At 34.8% G+C, this 27,181-nt stretch overlaps 1 protein-coding gene and 1 long non-coding RNA gene across 2 annotated transcripts in view; one reads left to right on the plus strand and one right to left on the minus strand.

The window, feature by feature from the left end:
* The window catches only part of LOC136273786 (uncharacterized), a 194,663-nt gene that overhangs the window by 116,170 nt on the left and 51,312 nt on the right, over nt 1–27,181 (minus strand). The gene's annotated exons all lie outside the window — the stretch shown is intronic.
* On the plus strand, nt 11,396–17,114 carry LOC117687131 (uncharacterized). Its single transcript, XM_066067148.1, has 2 exons — nt 11,396–11,613; nt 12,276–17,114. The coding sequence occupies exons 1-2, from the start codon at nt 11,485–11,487 to the stop codon at nt 16,866–16,868; spliced, it is 4,722 nt and encodes a 1,573-aa protein (XP_065923220.1). The 5' UTR covers nt 11,396–11,484; the 3' UTR covers nt 16,869–17,114.

Raw genomic sequence — 27,181 nt, forward strand, 5'->3', positions numbered from 1 at the left:
GATACCAATGTATTCATGTATCATAGAGTCACTGTGTATGAACGGCATTCTACAGAAAATTGAGAAATTAATCTCTAAACTTTAGATTTGTGTTTGTTTTTCTAAACAAAATTGTATAAAACCGAGACGCAAATAGGCTGTTGATCTAAACGCTTCCATGTACATTGTAAAACCATCAAAATAATCAATTCTAAATGTGGCATCAGAAAAACAATAGTTATTTGCATGTACAATGTACATGTAAGCTGTTTGGATAAACAATTTACCAATCATTTCACTCCATCCACTGTACAGTCCTACTGACTTCCACTGTACCCCACTGTACGCCACTGTACAGGGCACTGACCAGCACTGTACCCCACTGTACGCCACTGTACCGGGCACTGACCATCACTGTACCCCACTGTACGCCACTGTACTATTAATTTGAGAAAATATCGGATTTTTAAATCTTCAGGATATTTTTTTTCTTCAATACTTATTTTTATTATGCTGTATATAGCATTCACATTATGCATAGATACAACCTGACAGAAGAATGCAACAGGTCGTTAAATTTATTTAGTATGTTTTATTTATTAACGTCTATTGTTATTGAATGTTACGATCACAAAATTATGATAATGTCCATAGCTATCAGGTGAAAGTTCTGAATTTTACATGTTGAATCTGATTATCAAAAAAGTGCATGTCAATATGTTTATTCTGCCAGTCATTGGAAAATAACACCCCCCCCCCCAACCAGCAAGGTACATTATCATTCCTTATTGATGATATACGACAAGCCCTTGTTTAAATGATCGGGTTCTTACTTCTCTGTGTCTCATGAGTCGCTTTAACCCACTGAAAAACAGTCAATTAAACACTGAATCCACAAAATATATTCATGCTTGTTCGTGTACACATGTCCGTGTATCATGACTGCGCGCTTCACTACACAGGTACATTTTGAAGAAAGCGTGCGAGTTTCTAGCTCATATGTTGATTTTTTTTAAAAATTATATTTAAAAATTCGTTGCAAATGTTGGGTTTTAATTTTGCAAAATAACATATAATGCAGAATGCATTTTTAATTTTAATCACAGAGAGAGAGAGAGAGAGAGAGAGAGAGAGAGAGAGAGAGAGATAAATCAAAAATCGATTGGGGTAAGAAACTGATTGTCTATTAATCTGCTTCTTTTACATACCGATTCTTTTTCTTAAGTCTCAAGTTTATCTCTGCCAACTAACTCCTGGGTTAAAAAAAAATGCAAACTTTAAATCGAAAAATAGGATGTAGTACGGATAATACATCCCCCCTTTTTTTTCCTCATCCACTTGCAAATTGATACCCCTTGCAGTACTGTGCTATGTCGAAACGATTCATGTTAAGCATGAATATTATGTTAATAAAATTAATGCATTTTTGTTTATTTTTGACCTCGGTGTGGAATAACTATTTAATAGATATCATTAATCCCACTTTTGTAAGCATTACATGCAAGTAGACCTAGTTGTAAGTAAATAAAAAAAATCTTTTAAGACAGATTCTAAATGATTATGATCCTAAAGCACACGGCAACCGTAATGGGTTTTTTAATCAAAAGTGAAAATTCAGATTTTTGTTTCAACAGTGTATTTCCCTGACGTTTACATCTATTTATACCTAGGCTACAACATATATATACAGGTGGTCAGTTTTCACACCTCGACGCAGTCAGCTGGTCGTGTGTATAGTCTGCGCCTTTTTCTGTTTGTTCCGAGTTTTTCATTGTTCCAAGACAGACAAAAGATTTTTATCTGTAGACATACACAAAGAAGGAGACAATACATCGTCGATATTAAAAATTAATTTTTAGCGTTGACTTTCATTCATTAAGAATTTAAATGACAATCATTCAATAACAAACTTCAATTCAAATCATTTGAATCCATGGACATTATCCGGTAACGAGAAATAATTTTTTATGCCAACATTTACATTGAGCCGCTGTCAACATTACTATACATGTTACCGGTAGTACTTTATTCAAATACTAAAATATTTGTACGTAAGCATGGAGAGAGAGAGAGAGAGAGAGAGAGAGAGAGAGAGAGAGATTATCTTGTTTGCTATGATACGATATACCAATATACTGGTTTCAGTAAATAAAGAAGAAGAGAAAACGAAAAATCAATTTAAAGGCCGAACATTTTTACCGGGTGGTAAATCTCAGGTGAGGAGGGGGGGGGGGGCTTAATTTCTAGAAGTGTGAAAGCCTCCGGGGCTGGAAAGTCTACCCGCAAGCGGTCGTGAACGCTGCTAATCACTATACACAGGAATCAAATATTACACAAGATATAAATGATTAGTCAGAATTGGTCTTTGTTTGAATATCTTATTGTTCTAAAGACAACACGAAGCGATTACGTGTCGTCCGGATTTTTTCTAAGTGTGTAAAGCAAAAGTTGGTAAACTACATGTAATTCTGCCCCCCCCCCCCCACCCCCACCCCCAAATTTAACTCGGTACATTGTGTTTAGCACTCGATATTGTTTAAGACGTTAATTTTAACAAATATAATTGTGTAAAAAAAATCATACGATCAGTTAAAATGTTGAATGTAAAGGCAACCATTATACGATGACAACTAATGGAGTTCGTTCTCAATGGAGTGACGTTTTCGTGCAACAAGTTCCAATTGTCTGTATAACCAGTAAATACAGTTTTCATAGCTCATAAGTTTGTTTTAAAAAGAAAATTTTATACGCATGATTTCATTTGGGTTGCATGCTCATTCATCTTCGTGGAATTTATTAGGTCACAAACATTTAACATGATTCAAATATAAATTGCGTAGTTTCTATTACTGAATAATAGAAATATTTTTCTTATTTATCCGACCTGTACACAATTTACCTATTACGGAAAGAGAAAATAAATATGTTTGCCTATTAATTGAAATGTCGCTTTGAAGAGATGCTAAAATTAAATTGTGATGCAGGGGGTGTTTATGCCTTCCTGACCTTGTTCCATAAACATTTGGGAAGATAGTTACAACATAAGAGAGAGAGAGAGAGAGAGAGAGAGAGAGAGAGAGAGAGAGAGAGAGAGAGAGAGAGGTGATATATTTTTTTCTTATTAAAACTATGTAACTATATCATGACAACATTCTAAGCCGTGCAAGAGAAGGTACATGTAGATGTATGACACTGGTGATAACGAACAGTGTTAAAATTCCAAAGTATATAATTTAAAGTACCGTAACAGAGTGAAATATTATTTGAACAGTGTTCGTTATCACCACATTCCATTTTTAATTTAACACTATACAATGTACTTATTTTGATATCAGCGACTGCTGGGGGAGGGGGGAGGATTTATACATATTTAACATGTATAATACCCGACTTGATTTAAATGATAAAAAACGCGTCTAAAATGATGAATATAAAGATTATTTTGTTTATTCATTAATGTCATATTTTTAAAAATACATATTTCAACTGGATTTAATACTCTCAAGACCACATATACCCCTATAAGGGAACTACATAATATCTTGAACAAGGTGTCAGACTGACAATTTACAAGGTTGAATATTGCGACACTCACACCTTTTGATCTACTGAAAGTATGTATACTATACACAGACACCGACTCACTGATCTTCCTGTGAAGTAAAACTTCAAAGACATTTTAAAGTCCAGACCAGTTGGTTATCTTATCTAAATTCAGTATGCTGAGCAATATAGTGGGTTTTTTTATATCTATAAATTGTAATTATACATTGTTTTAAATTCTCTGAATTTTAAAACTTTAATGTAACATGTTAACTAATATTTATTAGATAATATTGATAAAATTAAATTCATTGTAAAAAAAAAACCTAATTAAATATTTAGTTACTAAAACATTGATATTGAAATATATATAAATAATTCCCCCTTTTAATTGGATGAGTTGCTATATTTCGTATGATAATTGGATTCTGAGTTTTTAATACATGCACGGATCGGAGGATCGGGGGGGGGGGGGGGGGTCAGAAGATAATTCAATTTTTTAAAACTTACATTGTGTGCTGCATATAGTACCTTATAGAGGTGGAGGTATAGGTGATGACGTAATTATGCATTTATAGAGGTCGTTTCTGATTGGTTGTTTTAGAGAGGTTGTATTATAGAGGTGATTTTTCATCACTATTTTTAGAAAAGGTAGCAATATAGAGGTCGTGTTCTCATTGGTGGACTGGATATAGAGGTGATGACGTAGTTACTATTGAGGCCCTATAGAGGGGGACTTTTTAGAGCAGTAAATTTATAGAGGTCGTGTTCTCATTGGTTGCTTTTAGAAAGGGAGGTTGAATATACAGATTTAGTGAGCATGTGTAAAAAAAGTAGGAGGTTTTAGGTTATGACGAAACCATAAGATGATTCTATGGTTTGAGAGCATGCGCTGTAGTATCGATAACGTAAAATAGATGATATTAAGCAATACGTGAATTTTATTTAGAAAAAATAGATCGATTTGGATGACCTATTTTGAGCAAACAGTGAAAATAAGGTGTACTTACCTGTGCACAGAGAGAGAGATATTTTAATAAAAAAAATTACATGAAAAAATGAGGTGATGTAGCATGCGCACTTGAACATTAAAAAAGGGTGTATATTAAAAAAATTTAGGGTATATTTTAAAGAGTAGTTACAATTTTTTATCATTTTTTAAAATGCCCTTAACACCAAACGATTCAACTCCTTCGGCTGCGGTAAGCGGGCTGGATACTGCTTTACCAATCCCTGAGCATGAAGACTGGGATTGGGAAATAGCAATGGATCCCTATCCTTCTGGGAGGTTAAGAGACATTGATGGTAGACTAGTGTATATGTTTGATTATAAGTACGAACAGTACTTACAAAATCTACAAGACCAAAAAGAAGAAAAAAAAGAAGAAGAAGAAGAAAAAGAAGAAGTAGCAGAAGAAGAAGAAGAAGTAGAAGAGAAAGAAGAAGTAAAGGAGAAGAAGGAAGAAGAAGAAGACAAGAGAAAAGAACAGTAGCTTCTTTGAAGCTCAAATATTTCAACGGTCGTTTTAACGGCCACCAAATTTTTCGAAAAGATGTCTCTAATACAATGAAACGTGTGCATTAGAGGAAAAGTATTATTCGAGTACAGTAGGTGAAAAGGTTTTTTTTCCCACCGAATGTACTGTATAATGAAAGATTTTTTCTTGACAACCTACAGTTAATTTTTTCATATGCTTAATCAGTTAAGTTTGTGATAAATAACTGTAGGAAGCAAGAAAATTGAAAAAAATAACGGAAATTATATGCTTTTTAAGAAGAAAACAAATTAAAATTATGTTCAATATTTTTTATATAACATTTTTTTTTAAAAAAAAACATAATTTTTATAAGAATAGGTTTTATATATAGAACATAATTGCTATCATTTGTTATAATGTCTAAAAAAAAAATAAGTGAACGGTATTGCATAAACGTGATGAAATAATAATGTCCTTATACGTATTTTTTACAAAGAATATTTTTAGAAATGATAAATACAGACATATATATATAAGGCAAAATTCTTTTTTGAGATATAGGTATTTTTCATTTCACATCTAGACATCAGTGGAAAAGGTAAGTTTTTAAATCATGATAAATTACTTAATGATGAGAAAAGAGAGGTAACTCTACAAACTATACAAGCACTGCGAAAATTTCCCGTTAATCCATTAAATACATGATATCCTCAAGTTCTTGTTCAATGTTATCAACTCTCGATTGTAAGTCTGTTAAGCGTCTTTCAATTTCTTCTTTCTCTTCTTTTAACTCTTCTTGTCTATGAATCATCCTCTCCAATATAACACCGTCAATGTCAATTTCCATTTGTTCTGCCGTTTGCTCTTCTTCTTCTTCTTCTTCTTCTTCTTCTTCTTTTTCTTCTTCTTCTTCTGTTTCTTGATGTTGTGTTTCTTTATTTCTGAATTGCTGTAGACCTTCACAAGAAGTACCTACTTCTTTGGTTGATTTTAAGGGGAGATTGGAGTTACTGTAATTATATAAAAAAGAGGAGGGTCAATGTTACATAAGTTTATATTTTGTGCTTAAAATAAGTGAAAATTAAACAAAGAAAAACATTCGGTAGAAAAAAAATTGTTTTGTATAAAGTTTTTTTTAAATATTTTTTTCTATATTAAATTATCCTTTTTTTCATTTGCTTTAAATAAAACGCATACCCGACTGTGAAATGCATGGTATTTTCTGTAAACTGTATGGTAATGCTGTTATTAGCTGTCAAGTCATTTCTAAAAAAAAATGAAGAAATGAATATTAAAAATTTAAAAGGATAAATAAAGACAAAAATAAATAAAATAAAATCTGCATAGATGTAAAAAAAAACTACTTACATAATAATTACTTCCATTTTTTTTTGGAGGGTGAATTGAATTGTTCAGATCTGGTCAGAAAAAAAATGAACTTGTCCTATTGGGTTTAAGATTGCAAGGTGATTTTCTTAAAATTTAATTTGATTTTTATAAAAAAGAGATGCATTTTCCCTCCAATTTTTTGTACTGTTTAAGTTTTTTCTGATTGGATATTGGTTTGATTTTGTTATATATTGTGAATGTTGAATTTCCCTCCAAAAACTATTTTACTCCTACTCATTGGATACAAAAAAACAAATTCTTTGCAATTAGTACAGCGTAAGATTTTCTGATTGGATATTTGTGCTGTCTTGTTATACATTGTAAATGTTAAATTTCCCTCCAAAAACTATTTTACTTTTTCTGATTGGATGCAGAAAATGAGTTCTTTGCAGCTGGTACAGTGTATTGAAACAGGTTAATGATATGTATATTATCCTACGGGTGTAGATAAAATTGATACCGTAACCCTTTCAAAGTTTGATAAGATTGTACTTATAATGATGTGTAACGTGACGAGAAAGAATTTTTTTTTGTTAAGATGACATCGATTTCAAAAATTGAAAGAGAAACGCATAGTTTTCAAAAATTGAATACAATACTTGATACATTGGTAATGGGTTTTGTAACATTAGTTTAAATTTTTTTGCGTATATTTAAGAAAATGCTGAATAAGTGAAATACTTTTTAAATAGGATGACATTATTGAATGAGAAGTGCAAATCACCCCTCACCCCCCCCCCCTTTTTTTTTTGCAATTAATTGTAAGAATGAATCAACCCATGGATGTGATATGCTTTGACTCTGGTAAAAGGGCACAAAGCTGCTGACTTTGTATTTTTTCACTTCTTTTGGAAAGGTTTGACCTAATAAAAGTAATTGCATTTACAATAAAATCAGCTCGATTAGAAACTTTTTTGACCTAATGGGTCAAGTTAATTTCTACTTTTATTCAATATTTTTGTATTAGTGATTTCGGTTGACAAATAATTGTGCTAGTTCAATTTATTTTAACACAGATTTACTACACTTCACTTAATACAATGAACTGTTGCTAAAAAAAGGGCACATTTTATGTCATCATGTATAGGTCAGCTCTCTTCAAGTTTTGAAACTTTGGGGGTTCTTCAATTATAGGATCAATTACTACACCCGATTCTCCATTATCGTTTTTGACCCTCTAATGTTATGAGGGTCACAATTAAACTATATAAGTAAAGGTAAAAATTTTATCAGTACCGCACTTTGACTTCATTTCACACCGAGTATCTTTTATTACGTGTTGAATTGTAAAAATGCAATTTGCTGTTTTTCTCCTTTTCGGAATTGTTGGACTGTCGGTCCAACAATGTAATAATGTGAACCGTTGTTGTCGGGAAACCACTCGCGGGTTTGATTGCGTGAAGAGGGATCCATGTTCCTGTATTTCTCTGTGCGGGGTGGCAGACAACAAGATTGTGGACATTGGCCGCGCTACCCACAGAATATTTGCTTCAGAGAAAATAATTGTCCATCAGCAGAGCTCCACAGCCTTTACAAGGATGCCATGTCAAGGTATGTTTTTGACAATATTTATTCAAAGATATCATATTTTTTATGTAAAAAAAATATTTACAAAAAAAAGGGGGGGGGGTATGAATTTGTAACTGTTTAAAAATTTAAATAAAAATCTAAAATAAAAGAAATGTTAAAATTAAGTATAAAATAAAAAAAACCTATGCTATTTTATAAGTAAAAAAAATAATTATGGGGTGAGAAGACTATTTCGGAAAAATGTCGGGTTTTACGTCATCCCTCTTCAACTATTGAACTTTATTGAGCGCGCATTCTTCGAAGCAAAATGGTAGGTAGATGACATGTGGATTGTCATCCCGACACTTAGAATTTTATATTTTAATATTGGGGGCTTGATGGAATGAAAATACTTGTTAGATTGTGAAAGGTGTTTAATGTACTTAACTCACGACCCATTTATTTTCCCATTAAAAGATCGGATTGCAGACGACGGTTACCTGTCAAATTGTCATACCCCGCGATTTAATTTACGGAACACGAGGTCACATTTTTTTTTAGTTGATGCATTGCATCATTGAAGGGTGGGGAAAAGGAATAAACTGAAGAAAGTTAACAGATAAAGAAGAGAATACCTTGTGTTTTGTCATAAAAAATACCTACATATTTTTTCTCAACTCGATTTACCATTCGAATTTCATCATCGATTTTTTTGGTAACATGATTACGCACGTGGGGGCCAAATTTCGATAAAAAAACATTCACACCATGATTTTCACACACTATGTCAGAATATTTAGATTTTTTATGATTAAAAAAACAATTTCACTTAAAAGAGCAAAAATATTAAAGCAATGCATATTTAATATGTATATATTTTTTTTGTTTTGAAGAACCGCCCAATAGCAGTCGTGAGGCCGATGAGACGACAACCAGCAGCGCCACCGGAGGGGATGATCGTAGTTCATCTCCCTCCGAGGACCCCGTCCCCTCCGGTGAGCCTGTCTCCACCACCCTCCCCATTCAGGATACCAGTGAGCCCTCAGAGACTCAGAGGAGCGAGGCCCCAGCCACCAGCCAGGCCCCAGCCACCAGCGAGGCCTCAGCGACGAGCGTGGCGGCCACCGGGGGCCGCCACTTCCACACCGGCCTCCAGAGGACCCCCACACCCAGTAGTGGTACGCCCACCACCACCACCACCACCCCAGGGAGTTCCAGCCCACAGGAGGAGGCCGGTGTGGAGACCACCGGGGGCCGCCACCTCTACCCAGGCCGGGAGGAGGAGGCCACGACACCAGTAGAGGAGGGGTCGAGGTTTACAGGTAGAATAGGTAATTCTACCCACCCCTCCTCTACTGGTTCAACACCACCTGATGTTTCGCCTAGTTCTACTACACTCATATTAGGTAATTTGCAATCAAATACTTATCATATGAATTTAAATTACCTTTACTTTTTATTTTTACTTGTGTTGTTTCTTCCAATAAGTATTTATAGATTTATCATTTATTCTCAAAAAAAGCAGTTTGATACTAGACAAAAAGCCATAAATATGGCTGGTGTTTATAAAGAAACCTGTATTTTAAACTCTTATGAATCAAACAATATTGATATGGATGAATATTTTTCTGATTCATCTTTTAGTAATGATTATGCATCTATTGCATCTATTGTATCAGTATCAGAAAATGAATTATATCTGGAACCAATTACCAAGACTATAATAACCAAACTTTAATTTTTTTTTCAGTCACATCCATTTCCATTTCCATCTGCCTTATCATCACCATCATATTTATTGTCATTAGAAGAAAACGCCACACTACCGTCCATAGATTACCTTCACCAATACCATTTATCCAGGAATCCCCTATCTATACTCCACCTTCACCACCTTTAAGTATTGACATGTCAACGCCATTACATACACCCTCATTGTTTTCAACCAGTACATCAAGTTCAGAGATATCATTATTTGATGTTTCAACGGTTCCTGCAGCAGCTTCTTCTAAACCATATTATGAAGAACACTGTGAAATGTCAACATTTGGTAATATAAATAGAAGGGTAACGAGATCAATGGTACAAAAGAAAAAAGATTAAATCATTTTTTATAACTCAGTTTTTTTTTGGGAAGGGGGTGATTTTTGGAAAATTTTTTAATAGACTTATTTTTTTTCTGGGGATGGTAGGGGTATTTTTTAGGAAATTTTGTTTACAGACTCAAATTTTTTTTATTTTGGAAATTTTGGGGTAATTTTTTATCTAAAAGTAAAGATAAGCTACTGCAGGAACTGTCGAAACATCAAAATACAGAATGTTAACATTTATTCTATGAAGTATTTAAAAAGATTTGATAGTTTTGCTACATTATTTGAATTATTTTGTTAACTTAACAATAAGTATACATTGAATTATTTTTTTTGTAAGCTTTACAATAAGTATATATGTATGGCTGAGTTTAACAATAAGTATACATTTGAATTATTTTGTAAACTTAACAATGAGTAGATTTGTATGGTTGTGTTATGTAATTACACGCCACTTTTTGTTTTACTAAAATTTAAAAAATGTATATACTTATACATGGTGATGTATTTTTTTAAAAAATAAAATTAAGGATGTGACTAATTTGTAAAAACTAGGCGAAACATCAGGTGTCATTATGTTAAATTGATTTTTTTATGTTTTTTTAATTTTGTTTTACAAATTTTTACATGTGCACATTGATGTGCCAAATTGTTTTTTAATTTTTACTTTAAAAATATGATATTATACTACAGTAGGTGCCATTTCGTAATTCTAGTCTTTTTTTTTTACCAAAACTTATAAAACTATTTTTCAAAATATTTGGTGTAATTTTATATTATGTAATTAATTTCTTAAGATACCATTTTTTGCTGTTTATTGTAGTATAATATCATGTGTATATTTTATATTGTAGTTATACGATGCATGGTCATCCATTTAATAAATTTCGTAAAAAAAACTATCTTTTTTTCTGTTGTTCTATGGAGAAGGGAAAGATAATTTGAAAAGCCAGGTTGTAGAGTTATCGTTCTTTTTGCAGTGATAAAAAAGGGGAAAAAACAACAGGCAATGATGACTTTAAGAAAAAAGAAATAAATATTTGAAAAGCAAAAAAAAAAGAATCAGAATATGTTCATCTTTTTTTTATATAGATGTCAGATTTCCTATGCAAGTACTGCGGCTTGATATTTAAGAATCACCTTGAAGGTCAAATGCATGAAGATGGACATAACCGTCCAATGCTATCGAATAATGATGATGATGACCCGGTAATGATATATAATTGTTACCAGTAACTAATCTTAATTACATAATAATACATTTTTACTCAGTTTAGAATATTAATAGTAAAAATCAACGATTTCATCTTACTATGAATTACGGAAATATCACATCCCTAAACGTTTTCAATTTTAAAATTATAATTGAATTATTGTTTCCGGATTAATCAAGAAAGTAGAAGTAAGTAGTAAAATCATAAAAAAAAAGACCATTACACTATTGAGATTAAATTGCATGTTCATTTTATGAGTACACATGAATATTTTTAAACTAGATGAACACCTTCTTCTTATGCGGATACTGCGGATTATTGTTTGACGATGACAACGAAGGTCAAAGACACGAGAGTGAACACGAGCTTCATCATGACGGTGAAAAGGGGGCAACATTCCATTCAAAAACAGTTATTATTTTTTTACTTGCTTTTTTTATTGATAACCTGCAACACTGAAGAAAAATGGAATATTATTACATTGCATATTTCAAAGCAAATACACTCACCCTTGTTTATAAATGAGTCACACTATAAAAAGAATTGCAGGTGAGTTTATCAAGTAATTGGACACAAATTAGCCATGCATTGAAGAGATTTCAGTGCATGTTTTTTTCTCTTATAGTTAACAAGGTACACATTCCATGCGATATACCTCAAAATGTGTAGTACAATAATTTTTAAAAATAATTGATACAACCACTTTTTTGTTGACCCAAGCTTTATATGTTTGAAGATAGAACATTTTTTAAATCCAAAATTCCTGTAGGTGTTGGCACGATAAAAGATTCCCTCATTGACAAAATATTCATTACAAAGGCACTGGTCTAAATTCCAGACTGTAAACTTAAAACAAATCAAAAACAGTAATATAATGAATTTATTTTTCTGAACTTCTACATTTTTGCATGAAAATAAGAAATTTTTTTCAGCCTCTACTGTTTAAGTTTGTGTGATGCATGGTGAACTCACCCTATATTCTTTGTAATACAGATTAATACATTACGCATAAAGACAAGAACAATTTCACAAAAAACCATTTTATTATAAAAATTTTAAACCGTGTTTTGTAGGATCAAGAACATCAATGCCGCCATTGTGATAAAGTAATGAGCAATGAACACGACCTGATGTTTCACGAATTAGCTCATGATTTGGATCAAATGGATTACACCGGTGAAGGTCCATGGTCCCCGTTGATTCCCAATTTAACATGTGAACCTATGGAAGAGGACCATGTTGCAGATCAAGAAATGGCTCCTGATTCCATGGAAACCGATGAAGCATCAACCTCTACTAGAACCAACCCATCTCAAATTGGTTTTGGCGGTGTGAAAAAAATACCATATACCATTCAAAAAGTAGGAGAACGAACTATAATGAAAAATAATGCTATCGATATAAACTACAATATTCGATTTAATGCAGAAAACCCTGAACAAGGAATGAGGCTGACTGACCTGCTTCGTGATTTAGAAGATATGTTTGACAACATTCTCAATGAAACAGCTAGAGGACTTGACCCTTTTTTGGATCTTGGACGAGTCATCATTCATCACATGGGATTGTACAATCCTGTGTATGTACCGCTAAGGCCCTTGAAAGATCTTACTGGAAAAAGTGTGATGGAGAACTTACAAAATGTCTTAATCAGCCATGAAAATCTTTCTCTAGATAAAAGTTTTTATTTAAATGTGGGGTTTATTAAAGTTCCAAAGGGCGGTACAAAAGGCAAACATATTAACAAAGTTGGTAGCAGCAATGATTCTCTCAGAATCAAAAGATCATGTATCAAAATTCAAAACACAGATGAATTATGCCTTGCTCGAAGCATTTGCATGGGGTTTCTCAAATTACATCAAATTCCAACATCTGATTGGCAGAAATTAGCACACCAAGGTGACAAAGGAACAATAGAAGAAAAAGTAATGGAATTGCAGAAATGTCCTATTTGGTTCTACAAAGAATTAATGAAGCACAACAAAAGAAATAATGAACGTCAAAAAAAATTAGCCATTTTGTTATGCCAGAAAGCCAATGTAAGCAGTGAGAGACGTCTGTCCATTCAAGACATTCATGCTTTTGAGAACGTATTGAATGTTGATATTCTAGTTGTCAGTGCCACTACTGGTAACAAATTCATACGAACTGCTCCAAAAGATGTCAGTGAAGATGAGCAAGGGTCAGAAATTCCGAAAAAAGATCGTATTTTTTTATATCATTCTGAGCAAAATGGAAACGCACATTTTGATACTATTGTTAATGTTTGTGGGTTCTTTTCTCAATCCAAATTTTGCCATGAATGTTTGAAACCCTATCAAAAGCTGCATCAGTGTCAATCAAGTTGCATTGTGTGTAAAAGAAAAAAATCTTGTTTTGTAAAACACGAATTAAGTTGTCGACATTGTCACATGGTTTGTAGATCTCTGGATTGTTTTAATTGTCATAAGATAAAAAGTGGGAGGTCAAAATCATCTCAGTGTGATCGATGGTGGAAATGTGTGGTTTGTAAAAAAACTTTAGATAGATGCAAAAGAAAACCAGAGGATCATATTTGCGGAGAATGGCAGTGTGAAGCATGTAAACGATTTGTAACAGGATCTCATTTGTGCTACATGAGGTCAAGAGAATGTAAAGAGAAAAAACCCAGATATATTTTTTTTGACTTTGAATGTATACAAGAAGATCTTTTGCATTGTAAAGATGGATACTCAATGGAAAGAAATGATGAATGTGTTCAATGCAGTAACAGCCCCGAACCCTGCATGGAATGCTGTAAATGTGTAAACTGTCATCAGTCTTGGTGTGGTAAATCTCAGCACAAACCCAACTTGGTAGTGGCTCAAACAGTGTGTGAGGAATGCTGCAATCAAGAACTCACACCAAATTCTAAATGCGATAACTGTGGAACTAGATGCAAAAAATGTAATAAAAAAAATGAACAGACTTTTATTAACCCACCATGTAAAAATACATGCGGATTTCGAGAAATAGTATTTCGAGGAGATCAAACTGCTAATGCCTTTGGTTTGTGGTTGTTCACTGAAACTCACAAAGACTTTACAGCTATTGCTCACAACATGAAGGGCTATGATGGATATTTTTTACTAGAGTACCTATTAGCCAATTCCATCATTCCAAAAATTATCTATGCTGGATCAAAAATCATGTACTTACATGTTCAAAGAGGACTTAATATAAAAATATTAGATTCCCTCAATTTTCTTCCCATGAGATTAGCTGAACTACCCAAGGCATTCGGTTTACGAGAGCTAAAGAAAGGGTACTTCCCTCATTTCTTTAACACTAAAGGTAATGCCTACTATGTTGGATCCTACCCTGCAGCTCATTTTTACGGAAGTGACATGATGAATGCTAAAGAACGCAAAGACTTTCTAATCTGGCATCAGGATAAATTGGAGAAAAACATGATCTTTGACTTTGATCGAGAAATTTTAGATTACTGCCGTAGTGATGTGGACATACTCAGACAAGCTTGTTTGAAATTCAGAGAAATTCTTATGAAAATCACAGGAAAAGAAGAAGTGGTATTTGAGGATGAAATGCCAGAGAAAAAATTAATGGGAGGCGTGGATCCTTTTCAATGCACGACCATTGCTGGGGTTTGCATGGAAGTGTTTAAAAGCAAATTTCTTCAAGAAGAATGGCGTGTCAAAGTTAGAGGCAATGATGGAATAAGTGATTGGCTACAGGCCCGCCGACTGCAAGGGGACTTTTCCATTTTATTCAAGGAACATTGGGTTACGGGTGAAGAGTTACAGAATCAAGAATACGTAATAGAAGAATCTGAATTTGTTAGTTCACCTATTTCACAAATCCCTTCCACGGGTTATGCCCCTTTTCTCGGACAATATAGTTGCGTATCGATACAGTGGCTCTCATGGATACAAGAAGATCATTTCAAAAAGACAGGGCACCGTCTCTACATACAGCATGCCTTAAATGAGGGTGAATTTCGACTGCCGGGTACCAAATACTTATTAGATGGATACTGCCCCGAAACCAACACTGCATACGAATTTCATGGGTGTTACTGGCACGGATGTCCCACATGTTTTCCTACTCAGCGTCAGCAACTTAAACATATAAGAACCAAACACTCCATGAACGAGTTACTGACCATGACTTTAAAAAAGAGAGAATACATTCAATCGCTGGGCATGAAATATGTCTACATTTGGGAGCATGATTTTGAAAACTTCCTGAACCAGAACCAAGACGCATCTGATTATGTTCATTCCCTAAACCTGCAAGAAAGGTTAGACCCTCGAAAATCTTTCTTTGGAGGAAGAACAAATGCTGTTAAAATGTACTACCAGGTCAAGGAAGGTGAAAAAATCCACTATCTTGATTTTTGCTCTCTTTACCCCTCGGTCAACAAGTATGGTAGATATCCCGTAAAAGAACCAAAAATCATTACAAGCAATTTTACGGAAATTACAGACTATTTTGGGTTGGTCAAAGTCAAAATTTTACCTCCTAGACAATTGTATCACCCCGTGTTGCCTCAAAAAATTAACGGAAAATTAACTTTTGCTCTGTGTCGTACCTGCTGCGAGCAACAACAACAAAATCCATGTCAGTGCGGAGACGAAGACCGAGCAATTACAGGAGTATTTTGTACACCAGAAATTGAAAAAGCCATAGAATGCGGTTACCAAATTCTACAGATATACGAGGTCTATCATTGGGATGAAACTTCACAGTACAATGCAGAGACTAAAAGCAATGGTCTGTTTGGCGAATATATCAACCTATTTTTAAAGATCAAACAAGAAGCCAGTGGCTGGCCTGAGCGGGTGCATACCGAGGAAGACGCAGTGAAGTACATGGAAGAATACGCTCTTCGAGAAGGTATTCAACTCGAACGAGAGAACATTACCAAAAACCCTGCTCTGAGATCGATTGCTAAACTACTGCTGAATTCGTTTTGGGGAAAGTTTGGCCAACGACTCAACATGCAGCAGACGACATTTTTTCACGAAAGAGAGGCTGACAAATTTTTTCAGCTATTATCGGATCCTTCCAAAGAAGTCTCGAATTTTCACATTGTCAGTAAAGAAATTATTCAAGTTTCGTGGCAGCAAAAAGAAAATTTTACTAAAGAAGATTACCAAACAAACGTATTTATTGCTACTTTTACAACTTGCTGGGCCCGCCTTAAACTGTATGAAGTGTTACAGATGCTGGATAGAAGAGTCTTATATTTCGATACGGATTCAGTCATTTTCGTCAGCAGACCTGGAGATCAGGAACCAAAAGTCGGGTCATTTCTTGGTCAACTTACCAGTGAGTTACAACCTGAAGAATACATTACAGAATTTGTTTCGGGAGGACCTAAAAATTACGCCTACAGGACTTCAGAAGGAAAAGAAGTATGCAAAATCAAAGGATTTACCCTAAACTATGTTAACAGTTTAAAACTTAATTTTGCTTCCATGCTGGATTTGGTGCTCAGGCCGGATCAGGGTCAGCATTCCAATTCAACAGGTTCATGTACAACGATTGTTAACCCACACAGAATTATGCGACATAAGCAACAGCATATTATTTACAATCGAAATGAAGAAAAAAAATACAAAATTGTGTATGACAAAAGAGTGATTCAAGGTGACACTTGGGACACCTTACCATACGGATATTGATTGTAATTGTAGTAGTGAACAAAATTATGTGAACAGTACAATTATATTGTTTAAAATTAATTTTTTTTACATCATATTGAAAAAATGTAATTTGAATGAATTGATATTATTCTATTTGTTTTTTAAAGAAATCACTAAAAACGATTTTTTTATAAACGTTTATTAAAAAACATACAGTTGTCTGTACAACAATATATTATCAAATATGTACGTTTGTAATTTTTTATTGATGCATTGTTTCATTAAAATTTTAACCACTTTATTTTTGTCTTGATCAGTCTCTTTCTTTTTGGAGGATTGTAATTAGGAGGTGCTCCGCTTGTATGTTTTTTAACCACTAAGCCACTGCCAGTCTGTTCTCCAGAGGGTTTCATCATTTCTTTATTGTGGATGAATGAAGTAGGGGTTTGAATGTCCTTTAAGGCTTCATAAAATTGTCGATATCCGGTAGGAGTTCCTCTTGAATTAGGAGTTAGTGCATGTTTGATCAATTCTGTAATATGCGAGCCTTCAATAACATTGTCTTTGTAAATCAAATTTCCGTTATCTTTCCAAGAGAGTACGTCACCGCCATACTGAGATAAGAATTTAAGCAATCCTTTGGCTTTATTATGAAATTTATTTGGAATAACATGTTCCAAGATTTCGAGAACGTGCATCTGAGTAGGAATATCTTTGTCAGTGGGTGGGTCCTTCGTCGGTTCCAAGATTGTCTCCATGCTCTTCGGGGGATGATTCTCTGTTTGCGTCAGTTTTTGGTATTTTTCTTTTGGAACGAGAACTAGTTCTTGAGCCATTTTGAAAAAGATGTAGCGCAGGTTTGATCAGACGAGGTATGATGCTCTGATGCTTTAACAAAAACTTTTTACGCTGAGACTTGTTCACTGTTCTGCTCACAAGGGTACTTATGACATTTTTGTACGGATACAGAGTTTTTATGTACTGCTTAGAGACCGGAATGGTCCCCTTGTAAACATTAAACATCACCTCACACAAAGTCTGCATTTGAGAGGGTGTCATGGTCGACAACAGTGCTCGTCGCTGTTTCATGTTCGTAGCGTTTAACAATTCTAGAAATGATAAATGCGTTTTTACTGTTCGGTTCATTGTGAAATAATGATAAAAAATCAAAAAAGACAATTTATTTATTTAGGCAGATAAACAATGGTATCTTCGTTAGGTAAGATGCGCGTGCGCAATCTGTACTTGTCCTCAGTCCTAGGACTCATGTCTACTATCAAATATCCAAAGGGTATAGATGTGGCCTTGTCGTAAGCCTCTTTAAAATATTTCAACCTTAAAGGAAAAACCTGAGATCCAAAAGTAAAGATCTGCCTAGAATCGCGTACATTACGAAAGAGAATGACATAATGACAATTTAAAGAAATAGTTCTGGCAAACTTTCCAGGCATGTATAGATTCTGAGCTAACATGAACACACTGACTCGACGATGGTGTGCCGTCACGCAAAATAAATTAAGAGATTCCTCGCTCTTGGCGACTTGCATCATCATGTCATCTAACACCAAGACAGTGTGCTGTACACCCTCGCTCCATTCATCGATCTGGTCTTTAGAGGGTAACCCTTGATGCAAAATCAATCTATCGATGTTTTTTTCCATTTCTTCGAACAAAGGTTGATATTCGGTATATGCAATTACTATTCGCTCGGGTGGCGTTTGAAACATACCATCGGCATGTTTTAATATTTCGTAAATAAGAGAAGTTTTACCACTCATGGTGGGTCCCACGATCATAGCTGTGGCGGGAGAATTAAAGGGTAAGAGTGATCTCTCTTTCCACCAAGCTTCCATGTTCATTGATTCCTCAGTTAAGACTGATTTTATTTTTACAATACATACTATTTTTATAGAATAAAAAAAATAGATTACATCATTTTTTATTCACAAAACGTATGCATATTTATGGTAAATACAAAGGTTAAATGCACTCCGTTTGTTGAGATATAGTTTGATACACAAAAACATCAGGATCATTCTGCATTTTAAGAATATGTACAATGTCATTCATTGTATAATTTTGACATTTCATCATTAAATAAAATAGTACATGATAACCACAAGTCAAGGCATTTTTTTTCTGAATTGGAATTTCATTACAATTTATTTTTTTCGAATTATGATTTAAAAAGTTTTTGATTCGTATATCGTAATGTTCAGGAAGTCGACCAAAACTGTCAAAAAATTCCGCTGTTCGGAAGCCGTCTATCCACATGACTATCCAGTGGGACCCTGGTAAATGAGAGGGATCTGTATTACAAACGTAGGCCGAAGGGTAGGCTTGGACTCTTTCTGGTAAGGTATCCGGTGAAAATACGCCTCTGAAAAATTTGCTAAGCAACTCGTGTCCTTTGGCAATGCACACAATGTCTGATGAATTCATACTTTAGTGTATTTGATGTCCCGTGATTGGTCCACTTCCAAAAGGGCCGGAAATTCTGCGTAAGCCAGACAGTTCAAGGTTTCCGTTGTATCGGCAGCAAATTTGACTTCAAGTCTAACGTTTCCTTGTCTCACCAGGTTTAAATACTCTTCACCCAGGTCACTTGGTGCCAAATTAAAGGCATATATGGCATATCCTTTGCCAAACTGGCTTCTTGTGACTTCCAAGCCGGCATCTTTGTTCCATTTCTCAGCCGCTTCAAATAAATTGACAAAAAGTGTCACGTAATTTTGATTGGTCCCTACGTCAATTTTCATGGGTCGGGCTGGCATGCTTTCCCCGTTTACGTAAAGTGCAATTTCTTCTGCCAAGTTCTGAAAGTTGAATGGGTTCTTCTCATAATTTCCATTAACGGCTTTCTGAGAAATGAAACAGAATGCAGCTTTGGCTGGTAAGGTGTTGGACCAAACGTTCTGCCAAATAAACGATCCAGAACCTTTAGGACAGGTGCTCATTTTTACTTCGGTTCTAGTCAGGGGGTATTTGGCCGTCTTCTCTTTCAAGATTTCAGCATGGTTGATCAAAATTCCACTGTCCACCTTAATCATGCATGCTTTAAAGGACACGTCTAGTAACTGCAACTTGTAGCTAGGGGAGGCTTCTTTGCTCATCAAGACAAAGGCAGCGGGGTTTCTAAACAGTTTCAAGTGTAAATCTACCCCATTGATCAAGTATTTATCAGTTCTGAATATATCCTCATACAGTGGACCTTCCATGTCAAATATTTGGCTGTTTTGAGTAAATGCATAGCGATTGTTAAGGCCCCCGTTGTTGCCTCCGTATGCGTCCGGATTGTCCATGTCGTCGTCGTCTGGATAGTACAGTTGGGATTGTAACTGGGATTGAGAGACATCACTGCCACTCGAAAGGAGAAGTTTTAGGTAGGCTTTCCAAGCATAGTAGCTAGTATTGAGGGACACAAGCTTTCCGTTCATATAAGTGTCTATCTGAGACCACATGGTTTGCAGTGGCAGATTAATGATCCCCGTTTTTTCCTGTGATGCCAAGGCTGCACCGTCGGTTTTAACAATCTTACATTTTACGTACAGGCGGCTTCTTCTTAAGTCTATGTACTCGTTACCCTGGCCAGGCACCGATATCTCGATCGGAGCGTCCTCCGTATCGAAGGAACTTACAGGTCTGCATTCACTGAAATAAATTTTATCCACCGCTACTTGATTGGGTGGAACGGTAAATAAAGCCAATTCTGCCGGAAGTCCAATGTCTGTAATTTTGTCGCTTAAAAAGGCCATTCTTATTGATGCTTGACTTTTTTCTTGGCTCCGCTAAAAATACTGTCTCCTGTGTCTCGTTTTCTCTTCAGTCCTTTCTGAGGTGTTTTCTTTTTGAGTGTTGGCTTAGGTTTGATAACAGGTAGCCTTTTTTGTGCTTTTATAGTCTTCTCCGACACGTGAGGAATCTTCTCTTTGATGGCTTCTTTCATTTCTTCTTTGGCTCTCTCTTCTACGGCTGCCATAGGCGTCACGTGTTTTCCCACAACTTGATCTGCCGGTTCCTTCCGGGATAGATGTGGGTTGACTGGAATCATGTACGGTTTCTTGGAAAACATACCCCCTATTCCACCACCTGTCTGCCGACCTCTGTATTTACTAGGTTTAAATCCTCCTTCGAACATATTTTGATAAAATGTTTTCCACACCCTAGGGTCTGACACATACGTAGAACCCATTACTGTATTTCAAATAAACGTTTTTTCAGCAGTAGTGTAATAGTGGTCGTACCTTTCAAATATGAAGCGGGTTGATTATTTGAGTCCCTTATATACACCCTCACGTCTTGAAATTCCCCCAATCGCAAAGGTATTTCGTAAGGAAAATTATAAATGATATTTTCCGCTTTTTTATAATTTACCAGTCGCAAGAGAGGTAATTCTCGCTCCCCCACTACAGTATCTTGGCATAAATTGCTACAGACGTATAATTCTGGTTGAGTGGATGCCGTAGACAAATTAAACTCCAACAGAGAAACGGTCCAATGTCCTTGTAGATACAATGGCTTGGGTAGATGAACTACAAAGTCGTAAGACGTATTACCACTATAAATCTGTTGACTATCAGTAGATTTTAGAACCAATCTGATGCTCATGTTTGAAAATAATGAATATCATAAAAGTGTTCAGTCCTATTTATACGTTTTGCATGTCGGATTTTTTTATCCAAGAGTTAAATTTAGCAGGCCATTGGTGCCAGGACACCAGGATCTCTATTGTTCCTTTTCTTTTTCGTTCTTTTAGAATTTTATCGATCTTCCAGATAAAATTGTCACTTGTGCTTACTTTCTGAAGTTCCTGTGAATAAAAAGTTCCAGTTATAGATTCCTCAGCAAAGTCTTTTAATTTGTAGACAGGCAAACCTTGACTACGGTATCTTCGACAAACCTTAAAAATTTCTCCCGTCCATTTTTGGTCGTATTCTCTCTGAAATGTCCGCCGCAAATGAGATATTCTAACTTTATCACCTACTTTGAATTTATAAGGTTTCTTTTTTTCTGCTATTTTAGAGTTTTTACTTTTTCTGGATACAACACCTGGTCTTTTGTTCCTTTGTAAATAAGCTCTATAACGAACCTCCTCTTCGTTCTCTTTAGTCACAGATGCAGGAGTTATTCCCCCTAAAGGACGGGAAGGAGTGTTATTAATGTTATCAGTAACTGCTTGTAGCTTACTCAAAAATTCGTAAGACTGATTTTGAGTAAACATGCGTTGCAATCTGTTTTCTAAGTTTTGAATACTCCTTTCTGCAAAATTACTTTTTGTTTCATTTTCCGTAAAAGTTTGGTGTACGCCTTCTTTTTCCAAAAAAGAGGACACCCAACGATTTTTAAATTCACTTCCTTTATCGGTTCTGAATACTTTGGGTTTTCTTCCATTAGCAAAAATCCCTTTTAAAGCTTCTATTACATAAGACGCCGTTTTTTGTTTCAAAGGAGCTGTAAATACATATCTTGAAAATATGTCTTGCAAAACCATAATATACTGTATGCCTTCATTTTCCTTGGATATGTTTCGCACGTCTTGTAAATCACCATCCCATATGGTGTCTATAGAATCGGTTAAAATGTGACGTCTGGGAAACTTTCTCTGAACTCTCTTTTGAAGTGAATACGGTTCTAAATTTGACAAAAAGTCTCTTATACCCTTTAAACCAATTTTTTGTTTCCCTTCTTTTTTTACAATTTGATACAATTTGTAAGGGCCTGCAAAAGAGGCAGCATGTTTCACATCAGTCCATATGTTTTCCAAGTACCGTCGTTGTTCATCAGTCAACACCATTTTGATTTATGAACCAAACACTGTTTAACATCTCTTTTTAAATTTAGACAAGATTTTAAAAAATTATAAGAATAATGCATAGTAAAACATTTTTTATTATAGTACAACATAAATGATTAAAATAGCAATACTATCATGATAATACAAAAAAAAGGTTTTGTACATGATCTAATAAAATATTTCTTTCATTATCTTTACATGTATTTAAAAAACTTTTAAGCATATTACATACATAAGTAACAAATATAATTACATAAATATATCACTGAACACAAATGGTACTTTGAACACACTGAAATGGGTTTTTTTTCACAATCTAATAGTTATTACAGCCATTTGGATTGCAACGTGGACATTGCAAAAAGCCCATCTGATTCTGGTGACTTTCGGAATTCTCGCAAAACTCGATCTCCTTTAACTGGTCACCAATTTTCTTTTCGACTTCAGGCATCAGTTCCTTAAGAGTTTCCCACTGATCAAATGTAATGGCAGCTCCTTTCTTCGTCGGAACTATTTCATCATTCCCAGGCGGCATCCACCACTTCCTGATATTTACTACAGGGTAGTCGTTGTCAATCGTCATGTAGTAATTCTCCCCCAAGTGCTGATTATAAGATACCTGCATCTCAGCATCATGCTGATCAATAGCGCTATCTACATCATCCTTGTAATAGGTAATCTTTTTCCATTTTTCTAAATCGAGTGCAATCCCTTTCCTAGTTGGGTAGTTGGATCCGTCTTCTTTTTCTTCATACACTCTTAAGTGTACTTTAGTGTCACTATGAAACTTTGACACCACGAGGAACATGTTTCGTCCTATGTCCTCCTTCAGAATTGGGGCCTTCTCTGTCTGTTCTTTGTCCATCTTGGGATGTTTAGCCATAGGAGCCTGGTCTTCAGTTCGGTCTAAGTCGATGAATAATCTTTTCCTAATCCGATTCGGTTCCCCAGAAGTCTCCACGTCTTGGCATTTCCAGTAGGTTGTCGGTTTAGTAGCCATATCTTCTAAATTGTGCCTGCTGCAGGGAAATGTAGATGCAATAGTAATGTAGCTCTTAATTCATCCTCAGTATTTATACTATGTACTTTACATCATCATCTATTTTTACTTTTTTATTTACCGTAAAACATTTCATAACGCACTGTAATATAACATTTTTTTTTCTTTTGTTAAAAATTATATCATAAACTAAATTTAGTCCCCCCTTACATACTGTTTTTCTGCAAAATCATTTTTTTTTAATATATTCTTTCACCATCGTTGTGCAATATCTACTTTCTCCATGGTTTTCAACATGTTGTGCAATATCAGCACTTTAAACTTTTTACTTAAAAAAAACCTCATTATATCATATACTAAATTTAGCCCTCCTTACATACTGTTTTTCTGCAAAATCATTTTTTTAATATATTCTTTCACCATCGTTGTGCAATATCTACTTTCTCCATGGTTTTCAACATGTTGTGCAATATCAGCACTTTAAACTTTTTACTTAAAAAATCCTCTACCTTTGCAATTTTTTTCACCCGGGTTATGCTTGGTTACACTCCAATAATTTTATTTTCTTATTCAATATAGGCAACAAAATTATCTCTGTCTGTTGAATTCTTCTCCTAAAATGGGCTCTATCAATGGCATAATTCATCCATTCACCTTTCCTATCTTCGTATGGAACTAACAGAGTGTGAACGTTATCGTTAAACTGAACTTTTTTCATTGATAACTTTGTCTGTCTTGCATTCATCGTGTTTCATATCAGGCGCTCACTGGGGCATAACTCTACGTTTTAATAAAATTTCTTTAGTTCCCCAGCTGTCTGCAAAATCGTAACCGTTTCGGGTCACTTCTCTAAAATCTTTTATACAAGCTGTCTTATTGTCAAACCAACGACTCTCATTCAATGTCCACGTTTTGGGATTTTTCTCATCTTTTTTCAATGCACTCCAAGCTATAATTTTCCATTTGTACTGTACTCCTCGACAATCCATAATGAAATGATTGTTTTTACATAAATGAATAACTAAAAATCATTTTTTTTTGCGCATGCTCATTATCTGGTATAGTAATTAACTCTATAATGAATATGTTTCTATGCGAACTCTATAATGATACCTTTCTAAATATAATGGTGACGAACAAGCTCTGTACAGAACCTTTTCTATAAATAGCTACGCCATCACCTCTATATTCAATCCTCCAATGAGAACACGACCTCTATAAATTTACTGCTCTAAAAAGTCCCCCTCTATAGGGCCTCAATAGTAACTACGTCATCACCTCTATATCCAGTCCACCAATGAGAACACGACCTCTATATTGCTACCTTTTCTAAAAATAGTGATGAAAAATCACCTCTATAATACAACCTCTCTAAAACAACCAATCAGAAACGACCTCTATAAATGCATAATTACGTCATCACCTATACCTCCACCTCTATAAGGTACTATATGCAGCAATTGTGCAACTATCCAAAATATGTCTAAGCTCCCCGAGAAATCGATGATATCCCTGCCTTTTCCCTGACCGTGCATCTAATTATATATGAACTTAAAAAAATAGAAGCCAATTTTCTCTCTTGTAAGCACTAGGAAAGAATCGAAACAAATCCAGATTTTGGTCTCAAATAAAGTTAATATTCAATTCATTGTTCAAACATATTAATAACTTATAAAAACATAGGTACAGTGGGTTACAGTGGTGTACCGTGTTTGTCAGTACCCTGTACAGTGGTGTACAGTGGGGTACAGTGCTGGTCAGTGCCCCGTACAGTGGTGTACAGTGAGGTACAGTGCTGGTCAGTGGGTAGGTACAGTGCTGTCCAGTGGAGTACAGTGGAGTACAGTGGGGTACAGTGTGGTACAGTAGCTCTGTACAGTGGGTGTACAGTGGATATACAGTAGGGTACAGTGAATATACAGTGGATTTCAGACAATGTCAGTCAATTTTTGGGAATATCAGTGGATTTTGAATTCAGTAGTGTAGATATATGCAGGGATATTTATTCCAAATTCAGACTATAGAAGTGCAACTTCTTTGTCCAAACGTTTTTTTTAAACTTCAATCCTAATGGCTGTCTTTCTGCAAATTACGATTACGTCATGAAAAATTCAATCAAATCATGCAAAACCATTTTAAATTGCATTTCATTCTAGAATGCACATTTTAAGAAACTGTTGTTATGTGTTAAATTAATATGCAATTGCAATTTTACAGAGACTAGTCGTATATCTTACTTTCTAACTACAATAATGCATGCATATAGTGATACCAATGTATTCATGTATCATAGAGTCACTGTGTATGAACGGCATTCTACAGAAAATTGAGAAATTAATCTCTAAACTTAAGATTTGTGTTTGTTTTTCTAAACAAAATTGTATAAAACCGAGACGCAAATAGGCTGTTGATCTAAACGCTTCCATGTACATTGTAAAACCATCAAAATAATCAATTCTAAATGTGGCATCAGAAAAACAATAGTTATTTGCATGTACAATGTACATGTAAGCTGTTTGGATAAACAATTTACCAATCATTTCACTCCATCCACTGTACAGTCCTACTGACTTCCACTGTACCCCACTGTACGCCACTGTACAGGGCACTGACCAGCACTGTGCCCCACTGTACGCCACTGTACCGGGCACTGACCATCACTGTACCCCACTGTACGCCACTGTACTATTAATTTGAGAAAATATCGGATTTTTAAATCTTCAGGATATTTTTTTTTCTTCAATACTTATTTTTATTATGCTGTATATAGCATTCACATTATGCATAGATACAACCTGACAGAAGAATGCAACAGGTCGTTAAATTTATTTAGTATGTTTTATTTATTAACGTCTATTGTTATTGAATGTTACGATCACAAAATTATGATAATGTCCATAGCTATCAGGTGAAAGTTCTGAATTTTACATGTTGAATCTGATTATCAAAAAAGTGCATGTCAATATGTTTATTCTGCCAGTCATTGGAAAATAACACCCCCCCCCCCCCAACCAGCAAGGTACATTATCATTCCTTATTGATGATATACGACAAGCCCTTGTTTAAATGATCGGGTTCTTAATTCTCTGTGTCTCATGAGTCGCTTTAACCCACTGAAAAACAGTCAATTAAACACTGAATCCACAAAATATATTCATGCTTGTTCGTGTACACATGTCCGTGTATCATGACTGCGCGCTTCACTACACAGGTACATTTTGAAGAAAGCGTGCGAGTTTCTAGCTCATATGTTGATTTTTTTTAAAAATTATATTTAAAAATTCGTTGCAAATGTTGGGTTTTAATTTTGCAAAATAACATATAATGCAGAATGCATTTTTAATTTTAATCACAGAGAGAGAGAGAGAGAGAGATAAATCAAAAATCGATTGGGGTAAGAAACTGATTGTCTATTAATCTGCTTCTTTTACATACCGATTCTTTTTCTTAAGTCTCAAGTTTATCTCTGCCAACTAACTCCTGGGTTAAAAAAAATCTGCAAACTTTAAATCGAAAAATAGGATGTAGTACGGATAATACATCCCCCCTTTTTTTTCC

The sequence above is a fragment of the Magallana gigas genome, chromosome 1 (assembly GCF_963853765.1).
Source record: "Magallana gigas chromosome 1, xbMagGiga1.1, whole genome shotgun sequence".
In the NCBI taxonomy this organism is placed as follows: Eukaryota; Metazoa; Mollusca; class Bivalvia; order Ostreida; family Ostreidae; genus Magallana; species Magallana gigas.